The sequence below is a fragment of the Notolepis coatsorum genome, assembly GCF_963971535.1.
Source record: "Notolepis coatsorum genome assembly, chromosome: 4".
NCBI classification, from domain to species: domain Eukaryota; kingdom Metazoa; phylum Chordata; class Actinopteri; order Aulopiformes; family Paralepididae; genus Notolepis; species Notolepis coatsorum.
The window spans coordinates 82,362,909-82,377,908 of NC_140168.1; the positions used below are offsets into that span (position 1 = coordinate 82,362,909).

Sequence of the window (15,000 nt, forward strand, 5' to 3'; positions counted from 1 at the left end):
AGTGAAATATGGAGGGGGAGAAACTAAAGATACATTCACACACAGGGGGAGACAGAGAGACAGTGTTCGATAAATACATAGAGTGAGAGACAGAAAGAGAGGAAAAGTCATACACAATGATGTATGATAGAGATTTGAATTATGCAGAGCTTTAATAATAATAATACATCTATCTTATATAGAGCTTTTCCAGGTGCTCAAAGACGCTTTACATGGGTAGGAGAGACACAATTATGGCAAAACAAAAAACAGAACAAAAACAGAACAAAAATAATACATGACAAAATAAAATAAAACCAACAGAATTAGAGGTCAAAAGCAAGATTGAATAGGTGAGTTTTGAGGGCTGATTTAAAAGATGTCAGGGTGTTTGCATCACGGATATGGCTGGGGAGGGCATTCCAGAGGGAGGGGGCCGCAGCAAAGGCCCTGTCGCCCCAGGTCCGGAGCTTGGTCGTGGGAGGTGTTAGGAGGTTGGCATCTGCAGACCTAAGGCGACGGGTGGGTGTGTGACGGTGGAGGAGGTCGGACAGGTAGGGAGGGGCAAGGTTGTTGAGGGCTTTAAATGTGATGAGTAGTATTTTAAATTGTATCCTGTATTTGATTGGAAGCCAGTGGAGGTCGTGGAGGACAGGGGTGATGTGATCAGAGCAACGGGTGGAGGTGAGCATGCGGGCAGCAGAGTTTTGGACATATTGGAGTTTATTGAGGATAGTGTTTGGTGAGCCGTAGAGGATGCTGTTACAGTAATCTAGTCTTGATGATATGAATGCATGAACCAGTGTTTCAGCAGCGGAGAGTGATAGGGAGGGGCGGAGACAAGCAATGTTCCGGAGGTGGTAGAAGGCCGTTTTGGTTATGTGGTTCACATGGGGGAGGAAAGAAAGGGTGGAGTCCAGGATGATGCCAAGGTTATGGACGTGAGTGGAGGGGGTGACAATGGAACCATCAATATTTAGGGAGAAATCCTGGGTGTGGCTGGTGAGGGATTTTGGACCGATAATGATGAATCAGACCAGAGAGAGAGAGAGAGAGAGAGAGAGAGAGAGAGACTAGCTGTAAGTGTTGTGTAGAAAGTGAAGTAGAGAAAGAGGGAGAGAGAGAGAGAGAGAGAGAGATAGAGAGAGAGAGAGAGATAGAGAGAGAGATAGAGAGAGAGAGAGAGAGAGAGAGAGAGAGAGAGAGAGAGAGAGAGAGAGAGAGAGAGAGAGAGAGAGAGAGAGAGACTAGCTGTAAGTGTTGTGTAGGAAGTGAAGTAGAGAGAGAGGGAGTGAGCGGGGGCTAGCTGCTTAGCCACTACACCACTAGAAGTCCCACAGCAAAACAAGATATGACATGCCTGGAGACAGACTAGCTAACATTCCCAAGGAAGAGGAGGAGGGGTCAAATAGATAAAAGGTGAGGAGGAGGAGGAGGAGGAGGAGGAGGAGGAGGAGGAGGAGGAGGAGGAGGAGGAGGAGGAGGAAGGACGACAAGTTTCAAGAGTGAGAGGAGTAGATAAGAGATAGGGAGGAGGAGAGGAGGGTTGACTTGTGTGAAAACATGTACACACATCCACAAGAATGCATGGTGTACACACACACACACACCCACACCGACACCCCCCCACCCACACACACACACACACTGTCTCCCTCTCAGCCTTCCTATTGTCTCAATAAAGAACATTCTCTCCTGTGTCTCCCCTACTCTGTCTCCCTCTCAGCCTTCCTACTGTTTCAATAAATAACCTTCTCATCTATTCTGTCTCCCTCTCAGCCTTCCTACTGTCTCAATGTGTTATTTGATCACACACCACACTACTGACACTTTGGATTAGATATTATTTTAGTACAGACCACACTGGGTGGGGGCGCGAGTGCTGGGATTTTTGGCTGGTGAAAATGCTGAGTGGCTAGTGACTTTGGAAAACCACTAGCCACAGTGGCTAGTGAGCCAAAAAGTTAATGTCAAGCCCTGAATACATGTATGCACTTCAGTATCACATTACAAGAGAGATCACAGGGTCCATGTATCTTAACTCTATATAGCCATATAACCTCTAGGAGTCGGTAGGTAATTTAACAGCATGTTGGATTGTGGTATTCTTCTATACAGTGATTATAAGTATAATAAGCAATTAATACACAACACTATTGTGTTTTTAATACATTAAATGCTTATATTTTGATCAAAATGAATACATTATGTAAACATGATTATTGTATATATTCATTACTGTCCCGCAATTTCACCAAATGTCCCGCAAAATCGACACGCTGTCCTGCATTTGGATCATATGGATTTGGTCACCCTACTCTCAGCCTTCCTACTGTCTCAATAAAAAACATTCTCTCCTGTGTCTCATCTACTCTGTCTCCCTCTCAGCCTTCCTACTGTCTCAATAAAGAACATTCTCTCCTGTGTCTCATCTACTCTGTCTCCCTCTCAGCCGTCCTACTGTCTCAATAAAGAACCTTCTCTCCTGTGTCTCATCTACTCTGTCTCCCTCTCAGCCTTCCTACTGTCTCAATAAAGAACATTCTCTCCTGTGTCTCATCTACTCTGTCTCCCTCTCAGCCTTCCTACTGTATCAATAAAGAACCTTCTCTCCTGTGTCTCATCTACTCTGTCTCCCTCTCAGCCTTCCTACTGTCTCAATAAAGAACCTTCTCTCCTGTGTCTCATCTACTATGTCTCCCTCTCAGCCTTCCTACTGTCTCAATAAAGAACCTTCTCAGGCGGCTGGGTGGCGCAGCAGACATTGCGCTCGTCACCAACGCAAGAGACACGTTGCCTCCGGCTTGGGCCAGCCGTCATACTAACTCAATTGGCAGAGTTAGCGGGTGGAAGTTGATGGGTGGTAATCTGGACGTTGTGGACAGCGACTCCTACAGGTCGGTTGGGGGATGCCTGCACAGCAGAGACAGGAAATGGCGGGGGTAGTGTGAGCCTCCCACACGTTACACCTCGCCAATGAGAGTCCACGCTGGCAGGTGAAAAGATGCGACAGGCTGCCTCCTCGTGTATCGGAGGGGACACGTGATGCAAGGCTTCTATCCTCCCTACAACCGGCCAGTGGGGGGCATATGCGAGCAACGTTCAAGACAGGGGAGGGGAGAATTGGCACAGCGAAATTGGGATGGGAAAAAAAATAGAAGAAGAGGAGAAAAAGTGGATAAAAAAATAAGAATAAAGAACCTTCTCATCTATTCGGTCTCCCTCTCAGCCTTCCTACTTTCTTCCTATCATAAACGTGTGATGATGGTTACAGGCAGCCATGTTTAAAGGGAGACATCTCCACAAACATTCCATGCAAGGCCTCTATTAGCCAACGTGGGCAGCGCTAACAGGTAGCACCACAATTAATCTAGTTCCCTCCAGACAGACGGTGTAGTCATCCGATTCGTGCGCACACCTCTACTTAGATCAGTGTGTGGCAATGGAGTGAACTCCCCACTTTGCTCTACTTAGTGAAATTACTGCATTGGATCATTGGCTACTGAGGAGAGAGGAGGACTTGCTGACACCACCACGACTACAGTACGTCAACATTAATTATTACAACACTGTACCTTGCTGCTTGTGTACACACACACACACACACACGAATAGTTAAAGGTGTTTTAGATAACATTCAGCCACTAGATGTCGCACTAGAGCATCAGCATGTCATTGATCCAATCGGGTGCATTTCACATCGGGGCAATGGGAAGCAGGGATGCATGCACGCAACATGTACACAACGACATTAATTTTGAACCTGCTAAATGGTTTTATGATAAATAAATGAAAATAATTTTGGTTGGGGGGGGGGGGGGGGGGGGGGCAGCAATACTTTTATTCTGCACGTTTATAAAAGATTTGTGGGTGTATTCTTTTTTATGATTACTTTAACACTTTCAGTGCCACGAGGTGGCGCCAGAGTTAGCTCTTGAATGCCACCATCGGCGCCAATGTTACGCTTAATATCGCCTAATCTATGTTTTAAAATGTGTCTAATCTGCCCGTCGCTTATCAAAGAATCCTTTTCCAGTCAGTGCTGTCAAGGCAGATTGGTTTTTTATCGCTTCATTTCCGTTTGAGAGCATTTAGAAAAGCACCCGTTTTGAGGTTAAAACAGTCCATTCTGGACCATTCTATGATAATCGTCTTTTACTGGAATATTCCAGAACGTTGATATTTGTCGGCCTATTTATGAATCGTTTTCAAATAAACGCTAGATGATCAATATTATACGTGCACGCATGCACATTCGAGCCGCGCACGGATAATCGCCGTGTTCATTTCCTCTTGGATTTTTACAGTGAAACCGATAGAGCCCATTTCACAAAACAGCTTATATCTTCATCAAAATGAGTCTGATTATCCTAACACTGATAACATAGATTCCTTACCTGACATCAGATGGTATACAACTGGTATATTCCAATTCCTGATCACCATTCGAAAAAATCGATAAGTGTATAGATCCAACGTGATACAGTAGTACACATGATCAGCGGGGCTTAGAGGATCCAGAATGAACTCTGATAACCCCGGCTGCATCAGTGGACTGGAAAATGTGGAGTACAGGATTTTTTTCCCCATCCATTTTCATTGAGTCCATTCCAAAATCCCTTATGTCATCTGGGAGACGATAGGGGGCGCTTTTTTCCACATCTGATCGCCGGCGGCGCTCGGGTAGACTAGGGTAGGCTCGCGTGATGCAATATGATTTCAGATCGCTAAAAAAAAAAAAAAAAAAATATCCGAGAAATCTCGTGAGTGGCTTTCAACGAGATATTAATAATTCCGAGAAAACTCGTGAGTGGCATAGAAAGTGTTAAATACAATTCGTATCTATAGCACCTTTAAACTATGTCCATAACAAAAGAATAAACACAGGGATACAATCAAGATGTAATCGGGGAAAGGGAACATAAACATGCGACACACACACACACACACACACACACACACACACACACACACACACACACACACACACACACACACACACACACACACACACACACACACACACACACACACACACACACACACACACACACACACACACACACACACACACACACACACACACACACACACACACACACACACACACACACACACACACACACACACACACACACACACACACACACACACACACACACACACACACACACACACACACACACACACACACACACACACACACACAGGGTTACCTTGGAGGGGACGCGTGCAGTCAGGAGGAAGGCTCTGTGTGAGGCCAGGGCCTGTGGAGGACAAAGACAGACATCAAAGAGACTTACAGGCAGAACGTCTGACGGACTTACAGGCAGAACATCTGAAGGACGTACAGAACATTCTCAGGCTGGTCCCACAAACATGGAGCAGGGCCCCGTCTCACCGCTGCCAGAGGACAACACTCACATCTGTGTGTCTCTGGTGCTGAACTGGATGATAGTAATAACTAGGGTTACGTTTAGGGTTAGGGTTAAGTAATAATAAATAGAGTGGCGCTGACTCAGAGAGAGATGGTAGGGGAGAACGGGGTTGGTTGTCACACGTCTTGGTTGTCACATTCGTCATATTTTGCCACCAAAAGGCACCGTCTCCTAGTGGTGGGGGAAAATATCGATACGTAGTAGTATCGCGATACTTTGCGTGGCGATACTGTATCGATACAGGGACGCCAAGTATCGATATTTGATTATTTGTAAAAAATAAAATAAAATAAAAAAATGTGTATAAGGAAGTTGCATTGTTCATTTCAATACCTGTAATAGTACAGTAGTCCACACACACACACACACACGTGTGTATTCAGTTAAGTTGGAATATGACTGTAATACAAACGGGTACATGCAACACAGATTACAGTGTTGACATCTGTCTGCTTGAGAAAATACCATGTTCTGCAATAAAAATTATTGAAGTGAGATGAACAGACTGAACTTTTTTTTATTAGATAAAACATGTTGACAAAGTTTTACTTTGCAGTTGAAACAAGGTAATAAATTGCACTATATCGCAATATTAACATCGCAATACTCAGCATATCGCAATATATTTAGTATCGCAATACTATCGTATCGTTTGTTTTGTTTGTTTGTTTATTAACACAGTTAAACAGAAGTAAAAACAATACATAATAAGTTATAACGATTGTGAAGGAGAAGTTAGAAGCCTAGAGGCTTATCAAGAACGTCCCCTGTTTTATAAAATCAAACATACAAAAATGTTTGTGTTTTGTGTCAAATTGTAAATATTCAGCTCCTCAGTATTTTTCATCTAGGCTTTTACACAATGGGTTTATAATGAAACAATTACCCTTAAAAGGTGTGAAGGGAAAGCTATAGTTTAGATTGTTGTTGGCTAACTAACTAGTTATTAGATGGTTGTTAGCCTTGAAACTAGCAAGACATTCTCTTTGGGGTTGGTCGTCACATGTGACAAGCACATGCCAGTTCTTTTAACTCATTCAGCACCAAACAAGATTTCTCGTGTTTCAAATCCAAGCATTGAGCGCCAAACCAGAGATATCTCGTTTTTAGATCCTTTTTTCCGATTTTCTTATTCTAAACAGTCACACGGACCTTGCTGTGTGTTCTAGAGACCTCTATGTAAGTTAGAATTGAAATGACGATTGAATCCCGACAGGTGGCAGTATCGCCTACCTTTTGAACTGGGCTAGTGTGGGGCCACTTTAGTGTGGGGAGTGTCTAGCAAAGCAGAGAGAGCGAGCAGCAGTGAGCTACGGCGATCGCGACTTGTGGTGACTATTAGAAGAGGACAAAACAATCACACTTTTCAAGATTCAAGAGATCACACTTATGGATGATAACGTGCGTTTTCACCGGACTACATTGGACTCAGCACTTCTGGTAAATCATAGAAATACTATAGTCGGTAACCTATTCTGTTCCGTGTTATAGTCTGCGCCAGGCCCGATCACTCCGAGGCTTGAGGACTTTACTGGTAATGACGACTGCTATTGGAACTATTGGAGAACTATGAAGAAGACAAAATGATCGCACTTATGTATGATAAGGTGCGTTTTCACCAGACTATGTTGGATTCTAGTATTTTCAGATGGGCTGTTTGGATGTAACGATACCTGGCTGTTATCTGGATCGTTACCCTGGCGCTGCTGGCGGGCCACCTAACGTTATATTTATTGATCCTGTTCTGATCCAAGACACTGGGAGCAAGAGTGGAGTACTTGCTGACAAAGGTAACGTCTATTTTACATCTATTTTACCGAACCCCATCATAAAACATGCTTTTGTAACAATCCCAGCGTCAGAAAACGACCCCCCCCCCCCATGATGGCTTTCCGAATAGAAACATCTATATGGTCATGTTTACCTTTGACCTGGAAATAATATAGGTTTCAGGCGAGCAACCTGCGCGAATTATGTGCATCCTGCACAAAACACGTCATATCTCCCGACCGAGCAGAGCCCAATGCATCCCAGCCCACCTACCAAGCCTAATGCATCCCAGCCTAGACCACCTACCAAGCCTAGACCACCTACCAAGCCTAATGCATCCCAGCCTAGACCACCTGCCAAGCCTAGACCACCTGCCAAGCCTAGTACATCATAGTGCACTGCACCCCAGCTGGAAAAGGTAGCCAGCAAGAAGAAGAAACAGAAAAGAAAGAGACAGGAGGAGACTTCATCAGATGAAGATGATTGTTTTTGTTTGGTTTGTATGGAGATGTTCTCCCACAGCCGTTCAGGGGAGGTATGGGAGAAGTGTTGGATGTGCAACCAGTTGGCACACAAGCTCTGCTTAGTTGGAGTGCCCAGAACCTACATTTGCCATCACTGTTACTCAGATAGTGAATGAGTGTAGCCTAGTTGTGTAGGCTATTTATTTTATTCTTATTTTGTTATATAGAATGGTCTAAAGATGCGTTTCCTGTTTATGTTCATGTTAAGATGCATTACGTTATGTATTTGTCAACTTGTCAATGCAATTCAACTTTCAAATTTAGTTCTGCCTTTTTTGTATGATTTTTTGCCATTAAAACAGTGTGACAAACAACCCTATAGTGTGTGACAACCATCCCCGTGATGGGGTTGGTTTGTCACAATGTGTCTTTGATAGGTAATAAACTTTATTTGTATATAATTTGATTTCCTCTTTGTTACAATACGTTGGAAAATGGGATACACATTTCAAGCAAACATCTTAAAAGGAAAACTCCAACATTTTGGGAAATTTGCTTATTTAACATCTTCCCTGGAGTTAGACAAGAAGATACATACCTTTTTTGTCTCTCTGCATACATTAGGCTTAGGGAACGCCTGGACCATTAGCCTAGCTTAGCTTCATCACTGGAAGTGGGTCAGACATTTACCCGAGTTCCCTACAGTCACGAAATACACACTCCAAAACATTCCTGTAAACATGTGACCTGTGTATTCACCACGTATCCCAGTCACACAAGTCACACGAGGCTCCCAGTCACACAAGTCACATGAGTCTGACCCACTTCCAGTGATGAAGCTAAGCTAGGCTAACGGTCCAGGGCCCTCATGCATCAACGTGTTCTACGCACAGATCTGTGCTTACCCTGTGCGTACGATCATTTCTAAGCAAAGAGTGGGATTCATCAATTTGAACTTGAACTTGACTTCGTGCTTACATCTACGCACAGTTCAGACCTGGCGTACCTAGCGCCCAGTGGTAGAATATATTATTACAACAAGGAAATGAGCTTCTGTGCATAATAACACTGGCACGTTCTGTACGAACCGTAGTTCATTATAGTTCATTGTAAAATAGCAACAGTAGTGTAATTATGGTCAAAACCCTATAAATAGCATTTGGAATAATAGATCTTTCTCTCAGAATGAATGCAGCATGGTTTATATAGCGTTATCGGAATATACGGGGTGTAGGCTACTGACTGACTGCGCTCCGCGTAGCTTGATTGATTGATTGATTGAAAAGTTTATTAACAGATTGCAGAATGGGTACAGTACAGTACAGCTCAGTACATACAATTGTTGATTGGGGATGCAGACCAACTTTCGTCTTGTTTACATCAGGGTCCCCCATTTTCAATTCATCATAAATCATAAAGCTCAACTCGTTATTATTCTGCGCAGACCGCAGAAACACGGGAACGTTTTGATTATATTTAAAAGGCTTTACGTTAAACGAAACAAGTGGAACTTCGAAGCTGTAAGCAGAATACAAGTCATATGAATATAGTGTTCTTCCCCCTTTTTACTGTATAAGAAAGAATAGAAAACGCATTGCAATGACACTATAGTGGACAGACTATGTATATGATGTCAAGTCAAGTCAAGTCAAGAGTTTTAATTGTCACGGCATACAGGTATACAATGAAATGCGGGTGGTCTTGCCCGCAACGATGTGCAATACAGTGGTACATATAATAGAATCAAAAGAAGAAGAAGAAGAAACAACATTGTGCAGTAACAGATAGCAGGTAACATGGAGTGACATCTCGGTATCTGTACATAGTTATTTACAGCGCATGTGTGACATGCTAGTTAGCTTTGGTAGTGCAATACCCTGTTCCTGTTATTCTAATTTAAAGTGTCCTTTCCTTTGGCCATAAGTGTGCGTGTGTGCGACATGAGTGTGTGCCCGCTCATGTTAAAGTGTTAAGTGGCTGCTCGTGTGTGAGCTTGCACAGTGTGCGTGTCGTGTGTGTGTTCATGTGTGCTTGTGTGTGGACAGTTCAATGTTCTGAGCACTCAATGTACATTGTTCATGGCTCTGATGGCCTGGGGGAAGAAGCTGAGCCTAAGCCGCTCTGTCCTAGTAGCTAGGATTTGCAGGCGTCTGCCTGACCTCAGCAGCTGAAACAGGCTGTTATTGGGGTGGTGAGGGTCTTTCATTATCCTGCAGGCTCTGGATTTGCACCTCTTGTTGTATAGAACCTGCAGGGGGGGTAGTGCAATACCCGTGGTACGCTCGGCTGAGCGCACCACTTTCTGTAGGGCCTTCTTGTCCTGTGCCGTGCTGTTTCCATACCAGGCAGTGATGTTTCCGGTCAGGATGCTCTCTACAGCTCCTGAGTAGAAGGACTGGAGTATCTTCCCCGATACTCTGAACTTCCTTAACTGTCTCAGGTGGTAGAGACGCTGTTTCGCCTTCTTTACTACTGTGCCTATGTGTGTTGACCATGTCAGGTCCTCTGAGATGTGGACCCCCAGGTACTTGAAGCTGCTCACCCTGTCCACGGTAGCCCCGTTTATCATCAGTGGTGTGTGTGGGATGGGATTCAAGTTCGCGTTTTTGTTGCTCATAGGCATGCTGTCAGAGTATGATATCTTAATCAAACATTCTAGAACATTTGTCGTCACAGATCATGTCCTAATAGAACATAGGCTATGGCATGGATCGTGATATTGTGTGGACTGTTATTATTACTGTACACCGGTACCACCCATTGTGACTACAGCCTTGTGAGTCCCGCACACAAACATGATGGAATTCAAGTTCATGTATTGAAAGGCAGGCTATCATACATGCAGTGAGATTCATTGTTCTTGTATATGCTCTCGTATTATATTGTTTATATAGGCTACCCAATACTGACATCAAAATAGATTGTAGTATGCCTCTAGAAATCATATGCAGCAGGTAGAAAATTGACGGGAGATCCATCGCGATTTGGAATAAAATTGAGGAGAACTTTAATCCCTGGGGTATTAATCAAACAACACGGGAAAAGGCAGTCATATTCCAGCGCGGTCTTTATTAGCCGACAACAAAATAGATGCATCTAAAAATCATATAGCCAATCGAACACAACTAATAAAGGCATTCATATTACAGCACGGTTATAATGACACACAACCAACGCCAAACAGTGGTCAACGAACGGTCTTTATTAGTATTTTGAGCTGTCCAGGCAGAATTGCAGCAATGGTCTTAGGGAGCCGTTGATATCTGACATCACCGTTTACAAGTCCGCCTTTTATTATTTATCCCATAATACGCGATAGTGTCTTCTTGGTTCGACAGCAGTGAATTCTCTGTGGAGTTTCTAACGGGTCGGTCCATTATTTCACATCCCATGGGGGGTGTTTCCTCATTTTCATGACCATATATGGATAATCATGCACGAGCATTGACGGTAGAACAAAGTGGTATTCATCATGACAGGTGTGCGTAGAGCCTGCGTACGCAAGTGTGATGAATGCCGACTTCCCTGTGCGTGCGCTAGTTCTACATTCCGTGCTTACGTGTGGAAGTAGGTCAAGTTCTACGTCCACGTTGATGCATGAGGGCCCAGGTGTTCCCTAAGCCTAATGCATGCAGAAAGACAAAACAGGTATGTATCTTCTTGTCTAACTCCAGGGAAGATGTTAAATAAGCTAATTTCCCCAAATGTTTGAGTTTTCCTTTAAGCTTCAATTTAATGTAGGAAAGACTATTGAAAGATGTTTTGATGATGAGCAATTCACACTAGAGTAAAAAGTGTGACAACCAACCCCGTTCTTCCCTACACTTACACTACTGTCTCAATACAAACAAAAACTCTACTCTGTCTCCCTCTCAGCCTTCCTTCCGTCTCAATGAATAACCTTCTCTCCTGTGTCTCCCCTCCTCTGTCTCCCTCTCAGCCTTCCTTTCGTCTCAATGAATAACCTTCTCTCCTGTGTCTCCCCTACTCCGTCTCCCTCTCAGCCTTCCTACTGTCTCAATAAACAACCTTCTCTCCTGTGTCTCCTCTACTCTGTCTCCCTCTCAGCCTTCCTACTGTCTCAATAAACAACCTTCTCTCCTGTGTCTCCTCTACTCTGTCTCCCTCTCAGCCTTCCTACTGTCTCAATAAAGAACCTTCTATCATGTGTCTCCCCTACTCTGTCTCCCTCTCAGCCTTCCTACTGTCTCAATAAACAACCTTCTCTCCTGTGTCTCCCCTACTCTGTCTCCCTCTCAGCCTTCCTACTGTCTCAATAAAGAACCTTCTCTCCTGGTGTCTCCTCTACTCTGTCTCCCTCTCAGCCTTCCTACTGTCTCAATAAAGAACATATACTATGGAGAGCAATGATACACTTGTGTTTATTGATTGATTTATTGATAGATGAACACTGTCAAAACTGGTTAATATTGAGGCTGATCCTCTTGTATGTCCTGCACCTGATTACCAGGAAGGATGTGCATGCTCTACTTTTTGACCTATGAACCCACCAGCAGTCATGAATATTTAGGAGCATACCAGGTAGACAGAGGAAGAGATACGTTATAATATTGTGCATTCTGAATAAAAGTGGCGCCAACCTCGCTCGAGACTAGGGTTCGTTCTAGTGATATCGTGTGGTTGAGAGTAAGGTTGAGGCTAGGGTTTCTAGTGAGAACGTATGGTTGAGAGTAAGGACAGTTGAGAATAGGGTTCTAGTGAGAACGTATGGTTGAGAGTAAGGACAGTTGAGAATAGGGTTATAGTGAGAACGTGGCAGTATAGAACAGAGTATACATGTTAAGAATATGTCGCAACAGCAGAGAGAGGGACAGAGAGAGACAAGTGAGAGTTTGGGGGGTGGAGAGATGGAGTGTGAGAGAGTGGAGTGAGAGCGAGCAAGCGACAGTAGCTCAGGAGGTAGAGCAGTCGTCTGGTAATCCGGAGGTTCCTGGTTCGATTCCCGCTCCTCCCGGGCAGCGTGTCGAAGTGTCCTTGAGCAAGACACTTAACCCCTAACTGCTCCTGATGAGCAGGTTGGCACCTTGCATGGTCGCCTCTGCCATCGGTGTGTGAATGTGTGGGTAAAATGTGAGAAAGAAATTGTAAAGCGCTCTGGATAGAAGCGCTATATAAATGCAGCCATTTACCATTTAGAGAGAGAGAGAGCAAGAGAGAGCGAGAGATAGAGAGATAGCAAGAGAGAGCTGTGGTATGTAGACCTCTACAGAGGGGAGGTCACTCCCGGGTACACCGTCTGGGGTCCGGCTTCAGCCAATAGGATACTGAGAATCCCTGTCTGTTGGGAGTCTGAACCAATGGGAATATGGGTTATTGGGTCTACTGCCTGAAGGGGGGGGGGGGGATTTGAACCATATGTGTGGCCTGAGGCCTGAAAAATTCAGACTAAATCTGGACAATCTGGCTTTAGTTTACAATGTTTTCCTGAGTTTAGACCGAAGGATCAGGTGGCTGAGGGATGTAGGCAGGCAGGTTCATATATATATATAGAGAGAGAGAGAGAGAGAGAGAGAGAGAGAGAGAGAGAGAGAGAGAGAGAGAGAGAGAGAGAGAGAGAGAGAGAGAGAGAGAGAGAGAGAGAGAGAGAGAAAGAGAAAACATGAGTGAGTACACAAATATGTATATGCAAGTTTGTGACTTAATCTATATGATTGTTGATTGATTGATTGATTGATTGACGGATGATATACATGAATACAGATTACAGCTCGGTCTTAAACAAAGTATTCTGCCTTCTCTCCCAAGCTTGGCAAATAAAATCACAACTCAGCAGCGCAACTCAACGGAGTAGGGCTGGGCAATATGGCCAATAATGATATTGCGATAACGATATCGATAACAATATCATATCACGCGATATCGATAATTATCGATATTGTTATAAGTAGGGATGTCCGATATTATTGGCCTACCGATATTATCGGCCGATATTGGCATTAAAATGTGATATCGGAAAATATCGGTATCGGTTTAAAAAAATTTAATAATATTATTATTATTTTTTTACATTTCTATAGAAATTATGTCCGATATTATCGGCCTACCGATATTATCGGCCGATATCGGCATTAAAATGTGATATCGGTTGATATCGGTATCGGAAATTAAGAGTTGGACAATATCGGTATAGGTAAAAAAGCCAATATCGAGCATCCCTAGTTATAATTATAAGTATTAAAAAAAATAATTCAGGGACCTAAGGGAAGTACTTTTTGTGAAATGTCCTCCATTTATTTGTTTTTTTTTATTCCTCCGTTGTAGGGCTGGGCGATATAACGATAATTATTGCGATATATTTTATCGATATTTAATCGATATTAAAAAAATATATATATATATATATATATATATATATATATATATATATATATATATATATATATATATATATAGATTATTATTATATTTTTTCTTTTAAACAACAGATGTATGTTTATTTTGCAGCAATTCTTTGTCGTTGCCGCCATCTTTAGTGTTACATCCCCTCACACACAGCTGGTTTGAAAGCTAAAGTAAACAGGCTTCTCTGCTGGCTGTGGCTCCAGGGGATTGATTGATTGATTGATTGATTTTTATTGTGGAGAAAAAGACAGCATCCAAGGGATAAAAACATGAGAAAGTGCAAGCACTTATTTCCATCATGGTCCCTGACAGGGGAGTTGAACAGTTCTGGCTCTGCTAGTTTCTTTTCTATCTTTTGGTGCTTTTTTGGTGGACAAACCACCGCACATGTGCACCATGACTCGTGACTGGAGACTAGCTCTGCTAGCACACATAGCCTACTGTGTACAGACGGTTTCAAACTGTATTTTACATTAGAAAGCAAACAAAATAAATGGACAAGAGAAAAATATATCTCAATTTGGTCAGTATTGTCATTTGGACAAGCACCATTACTTTAAGTTGCAGGCAAGAAAGACAAGTCTGTCCACTGTCTCTGGGCTTAACAATTTCTTTTAATCAATATTTTTTGTTTCAGATTTTTTTTTATATATCGATTATTAAAATATATCACGATAATTATCGTTATCGTTATATCGCCCAGCCCTACAACGGAGGAATAAAAAAACAAATAAATGGAGGGCATTTCACAAAAAGTACTTCCCTTAGGTCCCTGTGGACAGGAAAGTAAAACAAAAAAATAACCTCATTCTCAATTTCACCTACAGTAACTCACACACCAAACAAAGTATGTCCTCCTGCCAGTCTCTAGGGCTAATGGTAATGTCCATGACCAAGTCTGTGCACATAGGGATCTTTGTCTTTTGTTTAAAAGACCATATATACGGTATGTTTATGCCATATATCAACAGACCATTTTTCTTTGT

General features: G+C 43.0%; 1 protein-coding gene across 1 annotated transcript in view; it reads right to left on the bottom strand.

Moving 5' to 3' along the window:
• The window catches only part of carmil1 (capping protein regulator and myosin 1 linker 1), a 175,194-nt gene that overhangs the window by 126,131 nt on the left and 34,063 nt on the right, over positions 1 to 15,000 (bottom strand). The window contains 1 exon segment of the mRNA XM_084311676.1: positions 5,196 to 5,246. Coding sequence (XP_084167802.1) covers positions 5,196 to 5,246 — 51 coding nt within the window.